We start from the raw sequence: 16,740 nt of genomic DNA on the forward strand, positions 1-16,740 counted from the left end.
TAGGTACATTTTTAGTGGAATTTTTTAATATAACAGAGGTTTCCTCTTAGCACAATTGTTGTTATGTGTGTAAGTCTAATTTGATAAATGCAGCAGCATTTTCAAAACTATTACAACCTTTTTAATGATCATCTAATATGTACACATGGACTTGTGCAGCTCAATAATGGATAACTAATTATGTTTTATCTATGATGCTTAAACCTTGATGTGTCTTCATTTTTTGATCAAATATTCTACACATCTTTCATTATAGTTCTTTCTTGTTCATTGTGACCCTATAACCCAGTGATAGGCACCAATTTCGGAACACATTAATTCAATCAAACAATTTGAATTAAAAGAACGAATCATCACATGAATAATTCTAGTCCAGTCCTAAATTTAAGGTAGTTCATGATTTCACAGTGAAATCATGAATAATTATTACCAACTTTGCATCTAATAATGCTTGTGAGTTATGTATCTTGCCTCCACCTTGCACTCATTGCAGTGGTGTTAAAATCAGCTGCATTGTGGTGTTAAGATAGCTAGTTTCTCTCAGCTCAATGACAATATTTGGACTTCAATCAACAACTTGGATTTAGCTACATTGAGAACATTTTGTAAAAACTGGCTATGGATATAAGTAAATTGATAAGCACACCTATGGGGAATAGTGTCAAATTAACAGCTGATATGTCTCCACAAGTTACCAAAGAATAAAGCAAAAACAGGCATCACATATCAAAGTATACTAGGCAGCCTTATATACAAAACAGATACATTGTTGAGAAAAGATGTCCCAACCTTGCATTCCTAATGTTCATTCTTAGCACTTTTGTATGCTTTCATTAACATATTTTGCATATTGTCTTCATATGGGAGAGTTGGCATCCCATTTAGAGGTGACAAAAAAAAATTTTTATTGGATTTTGTCCTCACGTGAAGAGATAGGAATCACACATTGAGGTGGCATCTTTTGGCCATGGGTCGGCATCTTGTCGTGTGTGTGAGTCCATTAAGATGAGAGTTACATATGACAAAATTTCTTATGATGCATATGCGAATGTAAGATAAAGGTTATATTAAAATCTTGATCAACATTATGACAAGTTTGGACAGATTCCATTAAGCATCTTTGGATGGGTTTAGAAAAAATTTGGATTCCCAAGTTTGGCTGGTAATATATGAAAGATTATGGCAAGTGTATGAGTACGAGGAGTATAGTAAAAATAGATAGGAGGATAGAAACCAAAAAGGGGCATTGGAATTTGGACCCATTCTTTTCGAAACCATTCCTCTTAGAGTTTTTCAAATGGTTTTCCTAAACCATTCATGGTTTCCTATTTGAACAGTGCCTATTTATTGGTGATTGGAGATGTAGTTTGCATAGTTAATTTGTAGCTACCATTATGCCATGGAATCATTCCCAAATTGTATGTTGGTATACTTTGGTAAAAGGCATAGGCTGAATTCTATTGTAACCATGGTTGTTACCATATATCATAGGTGGTTATGCTTTTGGAGTGTGGGGGTTTTCTCTAGGAAAAATTTTCCCCAAGTTAACTGTTATGTTGTGGTATATTGATTCAAGATATTGTATCTATTTCTATTTTCTAAAAAAGTGAAGATCTCAAATTTAGGAAGCATGTCCTCTGGCATTGCTTCCTTTCATGCACAAGACTTGTCATTACATATGCAGTGGAAGTTGTGAGTCAGAATTCATCAAATGTAGGAGCATAACATTGGATTTCCATCAAGCGAATCTTTAAATATGTGAAAGGGATTGCCTTTCATTGAATATGTTTTCAAGGAAAAAAATTGCTACAAAGCTTGTACAAGCAGCAGGGTATTGTGATGCTGATTGGCTAGGTGATGTTGATAGTAGAAAATCAACAATAGCTATTGTTTTCATATTGAATATGGCTCATTCACTTAGGGAAACAAGAGGTAACCAATAGTTGCTTTGTCCAGCATATGGGCTGAATATATGACAGCAAAGAAGCAAGAAGTTTGGTTGAGAAAGTTGCTCAAAGATTTAAGATACGAGCAACAACAACCCACTATCAATACACTTCAATAATTAAAGTTGTGTAGCTCTAACAAGAGATGCCAAGTTCTATGTGACAACAAAACATATAGAATCCAGCACCACTTTGTTGTTTTTTTGAGAGAAAATAAAAAAAATGTAGAAGTGGAGGTGAAGTTTACAGGAACCAAAAGCATGTTTGTTGACATGTTCACCAAAGGTCTTTTAAAGCTCAAACATACTCCTTCAGCCCCTAAAAATATATAGGTGCATTAGCTGGTCCAAAAGGCATGACTAACCATTCAAACAAACCATCCTTAGTCTTAAAATCTTCCATTCATTTCCTTCTTTGATTCGTATATGATGGTACCCACTCTTCATGTCAATCTTCGTGAAGTACTCAGATCCACTCAAGCAATCCATGATATCATCCATCCTTGGTAATGGAAATCTGTATTTGATTGTAATCTTGTTTATGGCTCTAGAATCCATGCACATTCTCCATTCTCCATTCTTCTTTGGTGATAACACTGCAAATACTACACAATGACTCAAACTCTCTTTGATAAAAATTTCCTCCAACAAATCTGCAACTTGCCTATTCAGCTCTTCATTCTTTGTAGGAGACATTCTGTGGGCTGCCTTGCTTGGAAAACTTTCTCTTGGTATCAAATCAATTTGATGGCTTATCCATCTCATTGGTGGGAGTCCTTCTAGCACATTATTTGAAACAATATCTTTAAACTCTTGCAAAAAATCTGCAATCTCCATATGAATATCATCCACATTTTCATAGTTAGTCTTGGGAATCAAAGCAAAACAAACTTTTTCATGCTTCATAGCTTCTAAGAACTTCCTTGCATCAACTAAACAAACTCTTGAACTACCACTAACTTGAACCAAATCCTCTTTCAAAGGATTTAATTTATGATGAGGGCACAACCCGAGAAACAAATAAACACAACAAATTGCAATAAAAGACACAAAAAAATTTATTATTATTATCTGCAAAACATGCAATTACAAACATGCAAACATGCAAGTACAATCTAGAGGAATCAATCCTCACAGGCTGCAATTCAACAACTTACAGAGTTTTCTGGAAACCCTTTACAATGCAAGTTCACAACTCCCAAAACTCACTCTCCAAAAACTCACATCCCAAAAAACTAAACTCACAAGTTTCCTCAATGAGTCCTAAATAGCCTTTTCCAACATTTTGGAGCTGAAATTACAATTTAAAAACTACCAATTGGCAGAAAAATGCCAAAACATGAAACTGGAAATATGAAAATACAACAAGATTCGAAAATTGAAACTTTTCGAAAAATTGTCCAACTTTCGGCAGCCATAACTTTTGATCCGAGAATCGGATTTACGAACCGTTTGAAGTGTCAGAAATCTCTCTGAGTGTAGAATATGCTAAGAATCCTCTTTGCTGATTCCCGCCATTTTTGAGCCCAATCAACACCATTTAATGCCTCAATTCTAACTTGGAAGAATTTTTTTCGATTTTTCGGGAAACTGGAACTTGAAAAACTTTCAAACCATTAATGATTTTAATTTGATTCTTTCACTAAAGTAATTATTTTTCCCTCCTTAAGCTTCCTACAAATTTTGGGCTCCATCCGCCTTTAAATAAAACCTGTTTTTTTTGGCAGTCGACTAGAAAAATCAGCTTGTCAATCCTGAGAGTTGGAATCTCTTATTTGTCCAAAAGGGTATCCAGGAATGCAAAAACATTAAAATAAAACTAACTAAAATGAGATGTTTTTGGGTGATGCAGGATTGCCCGTAGACCATCGGATGTTCCTGCATCAGACACCCGGGGTTGATTGAGAAGTGACCTTGTCACGTCTCAGCTGGTTGAGGAAAACCTAAATGGTCAACCTCTGTCTGGGACAGCCACGAAGAATCTTCAAGAGGTCTTCCCTTCCATTTCACCAAATACTGCTATATGGCCTGTTTCTGGTAGTCCTGCCCACATGGCTATCCAGAATTGCCTAAATCTCCTCCTCTGATGTAGGTGCAAGGATTATACATTTTCCTATCACTTGTTCCTCCTTTGTGCCACCTTCATGATATTTTGTTAAATCTACAATGTTGAACACAGGGAAAATATTGATCCTATTCGACAACTCTACCTCATATGCACTCCCTGAACTGTGCTTCTTCAAAATCTTGCAAGGACCAAACTTCTTCACCTTTAACTTATTGTAGATCCCCACTACGAACCTTTCCTTCTTCAAATGAACCATCACCTCATCTCCAATCTAAAACTCCTTATACCTCCTTTTCTGATCTGCATTCACATCATACTACAGATTTATCTTGTTGAGGTGCTTCTTCACCTCCCATGGCCTCTCTGGTACAAGTAATGGTTGATATAGCCATAGTTGAAAAACTCGGACTCAACAATGACTCGGCAAGCCCAAAATTTTTTAAAAACTCGGGAAAAAACTCGGCAATAACTCGGTAACTTTATCGAACATTTGAAAATACAGTCATATAATCATTATTACATTTTAACTAGTTATTCGGTCATATAATCATATTACATTTTTATTCGCACTCAAAAACTAGATGAAAACCTTGGCGCATCCTATCTCATGGCCAAACAATAGAAGTTGCGAATCAAATTCGTAATTCCTGATGAGTTTTTCTTGATAAATAGGGTTTAACCTGTGAGATTTCGCGAGTATTTCCTCAAAAATGCTGCGTGCTTTTATAGAAACTCAAAGCCGAGTTTAATGGCGAGTGACGGCTAGGGTTTTGACCTGCAAGTACTCGCGTGTTTTTGAAAAACCCGCAGAGTTTTTCATCTATGGATACAACCTTGTATTCCAACTTACTTCTTCAATCATCTGGCATACTCTGCAACTCTGCACAAATTTCTTCACATCCTGTGATAACTAAGGCCAATAATAATGCTCACTAATGATGGCAATGGTCTTCTCTCGACCAAAATGTTTTGCCATCCCTCCACTGTGCTTATCCTTGATCAAGTTCCCTCTCATGGAACTTCTAGGAATACACAACTGACTTCCCTTAAACAACATATCATCCTGGATTATGAAATCCAGCCATCTCGTCCTATCCAATGTAACAGGATCCTTAGAAGCTTTCCAAGCCTCTGCAAAATCAAGATCCTTAGGATACAATCTCTTGATTTCATTGAACCCAACCACCTCAAGCTGCATCTCCGTCAACAAAGTTTTCCTCCTACTAAAGGCATCTGCAACTCCATTAGACCTTTCACTTGGTAAACCTTTAGGCACATTTTCAGACACAATGTCCTGAAACTCATTCAACAAGTCACCTGAAACTTCTACAAGCACCTCTTTACACATACATTCATGTTTCGGGGCTTCCAAAAAGAATTTTCCACCATCACAACACATTCTAGCATTACTACATACCTTTTCTTCCACCTCCTTCAGGAGCTTCAATTTATGACGAACATCGTCCTTGTTAGGGTGTAGGTATTTGCATGGCCATCATGTACAACACTTCTATCAAACTGACATGGCCTCCCTAACAACATATGACATGCATCCATGGCCATGATGTCACATAGTACTTCATCATGGTAACTGCCAATCTTGAATCTTACCAGACACTACTCATTGACCAGAACCTTGTGGTCATTCTGCAACCACACTATTCGATACGGCTATGGATGTCTTTCCCTCTTCAGCTTCAACTTTGCAACCACTGTCTAATCACATCACAACACTTGTTTTCACACTTACATTTGGTGCAGAACAAACTCTTTCTCTAATCTGGTTCTTTCTCCTCATTCATCAGGGTTCTCCTGATAACTAGGGCTTCTCCCCTTTCTGCATCATCAGAATGTTCAGACTGAGCTTCTTGGTCTACATGCGCAACTCGTGCATGGCCATCATTTCTTCTATTTGTCCTCCCTTGGTGTTGCAGACATTCAAAGGCTCTATGCCCTTCTTCACCACATTGGAAATAGGTTCCTCTAAAACCAACTCTCCTAGACCCTTGTCCAGGCCTTCCTCTTCCTCTTACTCTCTATTCATCATTGCTCTGATCATGGGGCTGATAGAAATTATCTCCCTTCTGGTTTCGGCTGGCACCCACATCTTCATTTCTCTCTAGAGATCCTCATTTCGATCCCCAAAGGATCTTCCACTGCCTCTGTTGCCTTGGGCTTTCCCTTTTTGTTTACCTTCGAATCTTTTATTTAGTTTTTCTTCAACCCTCAAAGCAAACTGACAAGCTTTTTCAATACTAGCCATTCTGACCAGACTTAGCTCCTCTTGAATACTTGGTCGCAACCCATTAAAATAACAGGCGACTTTCTCCTTGTTGGCCTTTGCATGGCCGGTTCTAATAATTATTTTGTAAATTTTTTCCTTTGTACTCCTTCATAGACTTGTTACCTTGCTTTAATCCTTGCAATTTCTTCAGCAAATCTAGCTCATAATCCATAGGAATAAACTATTTCTTCAGCTTATCAACCATTTGGTCCCATCTGGTGATTTTTCCTTTTCCTCTCTGATTTCTATCTAGCTGGACCTCTTTCCACCAGATATTTGCATGACCTTTCAGCTTCGTTTTTGCAAACTGGACCCGATCTAGGTCTTTTATCTCCTCATATTCAAAATATTCTTCCATCTCATTAATCCAATCAATCGGCTCTTTTGGGTTAAAATTCCTAGGAATAATTTGAAACTTCAATTTTGGGTCTCTTCCCAATTTGAGAAATGGCCCTCAACAATCGAGTCTGGTCTTGATCTATTGCTTCTTCTGACTCACTTGAGAATGAATCCTCAACCTCTTCTTCATCATCACTTTCTCCTCTCCTCGGATTAAACCCTCTTCTCAGCTCTTCTTGCAATGCATCAATTTGCCTTTGGAGGGCTCTGAAACCCTTGTTTGCCAAAGCATTCATACCACCAGCATTTCTGCCACCATGCATCACTCTTGGAGGCATCTTGAACACGAGCTCACAATCACAAATCCTAGTGCGAATTGCCTCATGTTCGGCGATCTGTTCACACACTCAAGAACAACCCACTCTGATACCACTTGATGAGGGCACAACCCAAGAAACAGATAAACACAACAAATTGCAATAAAAGACACAAAAGATTTTATTATTATTATCTGCAAAGCATGCCATTACAAACATGCAAGTACAATCAAGAGGAATCAATCCTCATAGGATGCAATTCAACAGCTTATAGAGTTTTCTGGAAACCCTTTACAATGCAACTTCACAACTCCCAAAACTCACATCCCAAAAAACTAAACTCACAAGTTTCCTCAATGAGTCCTAAATAGCCTTTTCCAACACTAAAATTACAATTAAAAAGTACCAATTGGCAAACAAATGCCAAAACATGAAATTGGAAATATGAAAATACAGCTAGATTCGAAAATTGAAACTTTCCGAAAAATTGTCCAACTTCTGGCAGCCATAACTTTTGATCCGGAAATCGTTGAAAAACTCGGACTCAGCAATGACTCGGCAAGCCCAATTTTTTTTAAAAACTAGGGACTTGCCAAAACTCGGGGAAAAACTCGGCAATACTTGGCAACTTTATCGAACATTTGAAAATACATTTTTTTAAAAATATTATTCAAAAACACACATTTACACCAAATTTGTATAATATATATTGATTTCCATGATATATAAATCAAAGTTTGAGTTAAATACACAGCATAAACCAAAACAAAAGTGCAACATACGAATAAGAGTTCAATACATATCAATGTATCATAGTGACATAGAGTCATAGAGCCATAATAGACCACAAAACAACAACCTCTGAAATTCTGATTACATATCAAGTTCAAGTTTTGGTATCAATGAAAATGAGAAATCATAAATTGCGCCTACAACTAAAGCTGGAAACAGATTGTTGCCGCTGCAGGGGTGGTGCTGAAGTAGTGGCAACATCCTCAATATGTGCCTCGATAGGTGCCTCTGCTGCATGATCAACCTCATGCTCCTCCTCCTCACGTGCTGCCACTTCCGCATCCCATTCCTCTCCTGCCCTCTCCAACTCACTTAGCTTCTCTTCAGTAAGGAATGGATCCAAATCATTATCAACATCATCAGGAGCAGCAACCCATTCTGCTGCATATGGATCAATGTCATCCAAGTCAAGTGCTTCATGTGAATCTTGCCCTTGCACCTTCTTCTCATATAATTGAAGGTTGTAACGCGCATAGACAAGATCATTTAAGCATTGTTGAGTCAACCTATTGAGCTTTTTTGTGTGGATGGCCTCAAAAACACTCTAGTTGCGCTCAGAACCAGATGCACTACAAGGCTGCGATAATATGCGGATGGCAAGTTTTTGAAGATTGGGTGTTGTGGCACCATAATCTTCCCACCACAAATCTGCAAGGATTAAAAATGTCATTTATAACTTGTAAATATTTAAAAAATCTTAAAGAGAGAAATAAATGGTAAAATAAAATTAAACATATGTTTTTTTCTTACTTGGTTGTAGGGTGTGTCTCCTACGTTTGCAATCAGGTGAAGAAAACAATGGCCCTGTGGCCTTCTTATAGCTTTGCAACTCATCAAGTATTAGGTCTTGAAGGTTCTCATCATCAACTAATCTTTGAATGCATGTGTCAAGGCCAACTTTAACCTCTGCATCTTCTCTGAAACTCGGGGAGTAGAAAAACTTGGGATTCAAGAAGTAGGCAGCAATGTGAATATGTTGGTGGAGTTGATGGTTCCACCTCTAATCAATTATGCGCCATATGAGTTCATACTTGGTCTTGTTTGACCCATACAAGTGTTGAATCGCCTCTTTGGCCTTATCCATGGCCTCATATAAATACCCCATGGAATTATGATCCCATCCACAATTCGTAGCACCCTCACCAATGGTTCCGACGCCTAGATATAAAAAAATTAACAAAATCAGCAGATTGTAATATTAGAAAATTAAATAATAAATCATCAATATAAGTTTCAAAACTTACATTGATGATCTCCTCCACCGTCTTGGCAAAATTAGAATGGAAAATGGCAACCACAACCTTCTCTGCTTCATGCTTTGTAGCATAAGGACTCCCCAACCATCTCTCGCTCACGAACATCCGCTTCAGGTTGGGCAATGCAACTAGTATGCTCTGCAAGGTGAGGAAATTGGTAGCAAAGCATGTGACCCCTGATCGCACAAGATCCTTACCATCAGTGTGCTCTCTCATAAGATTCAAGACCCATGTGTGATTGTACACGTATTTGGTGATATTCCTTCCATCTTCAACCATTTTCTTCACCCAACTTAGTTTCCCTATGTCCTCAAGGAGCAAGTCAAGACAATGGGCAGCACAAGTGCTCCAAAATAATGTCGGATGCCTAGCCATTAGAAGTTTGTCGGCTGCCACATATGCAGCTGCATTATAAGTCACAACCTGGATGACATTCCGCACTCCCACGTCCATCACCACCTCATCCAACATGTTGCACAAGGTCTCTGCATTCTTCACTTCATTGGAGGCATCAATTGATTTCAAAAATACTAACTATCCCCCTGAAGCAACTAGAAAGTCGATGAGTGTCCTATTCCTACCATCCGTCCACCCATCAAAAAGAATTGTGCAGCCATTCTTTTCCCAAATACTCCTTTGCTCTTCCACTAATGCGTGAGTGTTTTGGACATCATCCTGCAATAATGGCCCACTCATCTCATACCGACTTGGGACTTGAACCCCTTACCTACCACAGTCAATGCGGTGACCAGATGGTCCCAATATGGACTAGAAACAACATTGAATGGAATATCGTTGTAGATCCGAAATCTAGCACAAGCCACCTTTCCCTGTTGGTGAGCCTCTTTATTCCATGCAATGCCTTGCAATCCAGGTTGTGCACCAGGAGTGTTACGTGGAACAAAGTAGTTTTCCATATTGCTGCCCACACTTCCCTTTCCTCGTATCCATGGCCCAACGGAGGAACTAGATGCCCCCACATCTGTATGTGAGCCTATAGAACTCAAATCTGCCCTTGGAGCTGCCATTGCCTCTGTTGTTCTCTTTTTTCTTGCCTTTTTTTGATCATATGCATCAAGCGTTGCTATTGCATCCCTCGTAGCCTCTTTAGGACATTTAGTACATGGTCTAATATCTCGGCATTCAATCTTTGCAAGGTGATATTTGAGTCGATTAATGCCACCTTTCATAAGCTTAGTGCAATGGATACAAATGACTTCTCCTCGTGTTGGACTTGGTATCACATGTTTCCAACAAGGATCTCTCTTTCTGCCACCACCCGTAGAAGCCATTTTCTTTTAGCAAAGTGGGAAGGGAACCTAGCAATACAGAGAACCAACATAAAAAATTAGAGAGCATAAAAAATAATGAAAACATTATAAGAGGCTAGAGCAAAAAGGTCACTTGTTGAAGGAAAGTAGAAAAATGAACAATCTAGAAACTAATAAAAGACTGAATATCAGTGATTTAGATCTACCTAAAGGCTAAAGCTCTTAGATCAGGTAGATTGGCATGAAGGCAATATAATTTGTTAAATTAATTGCAAAATGAACTCTCTGGCAGCTATAATACTGCTCAGTGCTCACAAACAGTCATTTTTTAATAATTAAAATCTTAAACAAAATATAACAGTCATTCTCCTCAATTTTTTATGCATAATCCACAGTCATTTATATATAAAAATTTTGTATGTTATGCATAATCTACAGTCACTTTATAACATACAAAATTATATATAGAAATGACTGTGCCTGTGGATTATGCATAAAAAATTGAGGAGAATGATTGTTATATTTTGTTTAAGATTTTAATTATAAAAAAATGACTATTTGTGAGCAGTATTATAGCTGGGGAATATCCCAAAATTTCATTACTAGAAGCTGGGGAAATCCGCAAAATTTCTAAGGATAGAACTTAGAAGTTTATGATACTAGATGTTCGTCTTCCAAACAATGTTGGAGACAATAGCATTTGTCAGATTAAGATACATATAAATGTGCATGCAATTTATATTGAGGGTGTTCTTGTCCCCAAGAGGCAAAATTTTAAAATTTATTTATGCCATTGTATATTTAACCCTACAGACTCGCGCTTAAATAACCACGACTTGCATTTCATCATCGACAGAGTTTAAACTTACATGAAAATGCTAGAAATCCTTTGATGAGGTTCAGAAAAACCCTCACGTCGTCGTGTCGTTTCTCTTTTTTCTTGCCCATCGTCACGTCGCGCAAAACACCAAAAACAATGTCCGTCGCGGCTTAGAAAATGGGTTTTAGAGTTAGGTTTTCGCACTTTTTAATTTTAGTTTTTAAGCGACGATTTTTGCGTTGAATCCACGTGAGCTTTGGCGAGTTAAATAAAAAAAAATCACCGTGATTTTTTGTTAAACTCGTATGCGAGTTATTCTGTGAGTGACTCGCGCTGCAGAGAGATGCGAGAGTACTCGTGAGTCTTCAAGAAAATTGCCGAGTTTTTCAAGCTTGGTATTTACGAACCGTTTGAAGTGTCAGAAAGCTCTCTGAGTGTAGAATATGCTAAAAAATCTGCTTTGCCGATTCCCACCATTTTCGGGCCCGTTCGACACCATTCAATGCCTCAAATTTGACTTGGAAGAATTTTTTTCGATTTTTCAGGAAACTGAAACTTGAATAACTTTCAAACAATTAATGCTTTTAATTTGATTCTTTCACTAAAGTGCTTATTTTTCCCTCCTTAAGCTTCCTGCAAATTTTGGACTCCATCTACCTTTAAATAAAAACCTAATATTTTTGACAATCGGCTAGAAAAAGCAGCTTGTCAATTCTGAGAGTTGGAATCTCTTATTCGTCCAAAAGGGTATCCAGAAATGCAAAAATATTAAAATAAAATGAAATGTTTTTGGGTGATGCATTATTGCCCATACACCACCGGATGCTCCTGCATTAATTTATGTCTTACTCCATCCTTGGTTAATGTGTATGTACTAGCATAACTATCATGCATTTCTTTCCTATCATATAGCCAAAACCTTTCTAACAAAATATGACATGCATCCCTAGGAATAATAATACACAAGATCTCATCAAAATAACCTCCTATCTTATATTTTACAAAGCATTGTTCGCTGACCTACAGTTTTTGATCATCTTGTACCCATTCTATCTTGTATGGATTTTGGTGTCTCATCTTCTCTAGCTTCAACTTTGTCACCATTTCTTTTGAAACATGGTTATCTATGATGATGTTACAAACCTTCCCTTCACACTTGCATCTTATCTTGAATAATCTCTTCCTTTGAGCTAGTCCATTGTCTTTATTTAATAGTGCTCTTCTTGTCATCGGGACTTCACCTCCTTCTGCCTATTTTGATTGTGATGAGTGTGCATCTACTTCATTTATGTTTTTTGCTCTATTTTGATTTTCTGATCTCCTTCTTGGTCTTTCCTCCTCATGAGGGCAGTCATATGCTCAGCGAACCTCCTCTCCACACTTAAAACAAGTTCCTCTTCCAAAACCTCCACCCAATCTTCCTCTACCTCTTGAATTTTGTTCTCTAGGACCATAATCATCATATCTTTGATTTTTGCTGCTGCCTTGGTCTTCAATTTTTCTGATTTCTATCATCATTCTTGTAAGATCTTCCTCTAATCCTTCCACCAAGGCCTCTTCCTCTTTGCTTGCTTGCATACCTTTTGTTCATTTTTTCCTCAATTTTTAAGGCAAATTGATATGCATCTTCCATCGTGTAAACTCTCACCAAAGCCATCTCTTCTTGTATGCTTGGCCTCAAACCATTGACATATCTTGCAACCTTCTCCTTAGTAGCTTCAGCATATCCTGTTCTAATCAGGATCCTATGAAACTCCTCTGTATAGCCCTTCACTGTTTTAATTCCTTGTTTTAAACCTTGCATTTTCTTGAGCAAATCTAATTCATAATCCACTAGGATGAATTGTCTTTTCAACTTCTCCACCATTCTATCCCACTTAGTAATTTTCTCCTTGCCTCTCTTTCCTCTTTTCAATTAAAACTCTCCCCATCAAATTGAAGCATGTCCCTTCAATCTAGTTTTTGAAAATCTCACTCTATCAGGGTTTTCGACCTCTTCAAATTCAAAATATTTTTTCATGTCATTGATCCAATCCTCTAACTCTTCAAGATTCAAATTCTCACTAAATGTAGGAGCATCAACTTTTGGTCTCTTTCCCATTCTTAACAATGCCTTCAACAAAGGATCATTCACAACTGCTGCTGCTGCATTTTTTTCATCACTTGTGTTGCTTGCAACTTCTGAGGGTTTTTCTTCTTCATCACTTTCTAGTTCTCTTCTTTGAGCAAATCCTCTTCCGATTTCTTCCTGCAATGCTTCAACCTGGCTTCTCAAGGCTCTGAAATCATCATCATGGACAACATTTTCATTCTTTCCTCTACCTCTACCCCTACCACGTGGGGTTCCTTTTGCATACATTTTTCACAATACCCACGAGCTCAATCCTGGTGCAGAATGGCTCCTCCCAACAAATCTATCTACACACTCAGAATCTTCTGGCTTTGGCACCAATAATGTATGAGGGACTAAACACAAACCCTCTATCCAATAATAACAACACCAAAAGAAAAATAAATTCTATGAAGCAGAATTAAAATCTGATTTGAAAAATTATGTTTTAACTTTTTCTCATTGACCTTTACCAAAAATGATACATCAAACTCAGAAATCTATGATTACATAAATATGCAACCTCATGGAATGATAAATACAGCCACAAAACTGATTCAAGACTGATCTACAACAGCAAAACAACAGCAAGAAGAGAACAAAAACTATCTCCATGAAATGATCTTCTTTTCTTTTCCCAGCAAGCTCTACACCCAAAAATTGGAAAAACTCATCCCAAAAACTGCTGCCCTCTAAATGTTACCAGAGCCTCCTAAAGAAACACTCCTAAAACCTTAAATGCTCCCCCATGACTCCATACGGTAATTTCAAAACCATTTCATATTTGCTAATTTTAGAGCCCTTAGAGGTCTCCACTTCTCCGAAGATGTGATCCTATTTTTAAAACTCTCCACCACTACAAAATAAAGCCTTAAAGAGGTGGTCAAAGCAATTTAATATTTTTGGGGTTTCATCCAACACGTGGATGCCCTGCATCAAAGAGTCGGTCATAGGTGCTAAATTAATGGTATTTTGTTCAGTCCTGTTTCAGTCAATAAAATCCTAATTTGTGATATCTTGTTTCAGACTTCAATTAATAAATCCCTGATCCACGGCAGCATTAATGGAGTCTATTTCTATATGGCTTTGCTTTACATGCAACAAATCATTTAAATAAAAGAGATTTTTTTTTTCCATCTATTTGTTTTGTTCTCTTTCTGTCCGCGTTCCATGTCAATGGTGCAGGGTCATATTTTCAATAAAAGGAAAGCAGACCCGAATGTTCTACATAGCTCGTTGAGGGCAGTCCCAGAGTGGAGGCTCTTCTTTTTAGTATACAATTTCATGAAATACTATAGAGAAACACGTTTACATATGGAAAAAGGAGTCAAGTTTATGGGCTGGAGCCTTCACTAGCTAGTGTATTGGAGGTATAAAAGTTTGCTTCACCTATCGAGCTAAGACTCTTAAACATCTGAAGTAATTTAGGGAGTTTTTTAAGGCCAAATGGTAGCCTGTGTAGAGATTTTACCTAAGAAATCTTTTACTGGTAAGTTTAGATGCAGAGTTGTGAAAATGTGGGGCGGCCAGCCTAAATTTTTATGTTACAACTTCCACATGACCGATCAACTGTAAACCACTTCATAAGTTTATCGGCACACTTTTTGAGAAAGTTATTATATTGTTTATGAATGCTTCAGGTTATAACTGTGGTAGTTTTAAGTACTTAAAAACTAGTAAAAAGTTATAACCAGAAGCACTTACAAAACACTATTATGGACTGTAGAAATATAATGCCTCTTAAAATTATTTTTATCAACTAGATAGTAACCAAGCTAAAAATAGATTTGGTGTGGTATCAAATAAATTGCTGTTAATCATACATAAATTGAATGGGATGTCTAGATCTTAAAGTACTTATGATTGCCTAAATTAACAAATACTTAGGTACCTGAAATCTCTTGGTTTTGTTGGCCAAAAATTCATTTTCCTATTTTCTGGAGGTAGTGTTGCCAAGTACAATACATCTGCCCAGTCAAGTGTTTGATCATCTGAGGCTACAAACATCTGACCATAGCCTTCAGACTCTTGCACTTTGTACTTGAGCTTTTCTTCCAAGGGTAGTTGAATGAATTCCCTGAAAATGCCCTTCATTCTTTCCAACAGAGACAGAGGAATTCCATGATTCACAACCTGCCATAAACATACATATCATCTTATCTTAGCATGATTAGCAAGTTCAGAGAATAGAACCTAATTCAATCATAAAGGTTTATTTTGTTATAATTTATAATAAATAACTTGTAATTACTGGTATGCCACATCACATACTTAACTACTATATCCTACAAAGAATCCTAAAAGCGGTTCTCCATAACCTACATAAGATTGTGTTAACACTTTAAATTCTGTACAAAGAATGAAGATCTCTCTGAGGAAGATAGCCCTCTGTATTTTTTTTGAGTTTCTTGAAGTAAATAGAGATTGAAAACAAATTCCTTTTTATGATAAATGTCATATTATTTTAATTAAGAAATGTATTACACAATATTTTTAAAATAAATGAAAATTACTAGATAAAATACTTCTTTCTCACAATTGTTAGTCTGCTGTTTAATTTATAATCAGTTAGGATGTACCCACTTGAAAAAATCCCCATTGCTGGCATGCAGCACCAAGTTTTTCCAATTCCTTTTGTCTGCAGAGATCCGAATCTCTCAAAAACATGTCCATATCAATTATGGGGATATCCGATTGATAAGGGATAGAGTTATTTGGGCGCTCTTTCTCTGATCTGATATACCTTTCAGGAAGGCTGTGAAGGTTCTGATATGCCAATTCCTGAACAACTGGAACTGAAAAACTTTTTGATGTTCCATCAGAGGGATCAACCACCAAACGTGAATTAAACATGATATTTATTTGATATAAACAACCGTCTGTTTGCTTCTACACGCCTAAACAGAAGATATATAATGAGCTATGTATACCAATCATCCTCCCACAGCGTTTCCCTAATTTCAGTATTTCAGTCCACTGCTGAATGAACAGCATCCAAATGAAATATTTTATCAAATTTGCTTTTGAAAATTGTTTGTCCTGTTTTCTATGATTCAATGTCATTAAATAAATGTTGAAGTGACCATTTAACTACTCAAATTAGACTACGATTTTAGAAAAATATATGAAGTGAAAGCAGATTAAAATAATCATTTCAGGGGTTCCAAATCTGAAGAGAGACGTGCCTGCTCTCACTTCTATAAGTAGTAGTTTTTGCGGAAATATGAGTGTTATTTTAAATATATAATATTTTTACAGTTTATTTAAATAAAATAATTTTTTTTGATAAAAAATGTGTGAGTTTTATTCTAATATGTTGGATTATATTTTGTGATGCATTTTATATTTTATACTTCTTGATATAATGAAAGTTAAGTTATAAGACAAATCTTGTCTTATCATAACTTCTCTTAAAAGAGAATCGATGATACTTACTAATCAAGTTACATAATACTACTAGCAGTTGCAAGGGGAGTGCCTGCAACAGGGGGCTGATAGGTCTAATTGTAAAGGCCTTATGTCATTAGATCAATTAGAC

General features: G+C 36.9%; 1 protein-coding gene across 1 annotated transcript in view; it reads right to left on the reverse strand.

Annotated features, from left to right (window-relative positions):
- Positions 1 to 16,281, reverse strand: part of LOC131032833 (oxoglutarate-dependent flavonoid 7-O-demethylase 1) — a 28,099-nt gene extending 11,818 nt beyond the window's left edge. The window contains exons 1-2 of the mRNA XM_057963878.2: positions 15,786 to 16,281; positions 15,094 to 15,335 (exon numbers count right to left, since the gene is read on the reverse strand). Of these exons, the coding sequence (XP_057819861.1) occupies positions 15,094 to 15,335; positions 15,786 to 16,055 (512 nt within the window). The 5' untranslated portion in view covers positions 16,056 to 16,281. The remainder of the gene's footprint in view (positions 1 to 15,093; positions 15,336 to 15,785) is intronic.
- Between the last annotated feature and the right edge of the window lie 459 nt (positions 16,282 to 16,740).

The sequence above is a fragment of the Cryptomeria japonica genome, chromosome 5 (assembly GCF_030272615.1).
Source record: "Cryptomeria japonica chromosome 5, Sugi_1.0, whole genome shotgun sequence".
NCBI classification, from domain to species: domain Eukaryota; kingdom Viridiplantae; phylum Streptophyta; class Pinopsida; order Cupressales; family Cupressaceae; genus Cryptomeria; species Cryptomeria japonica.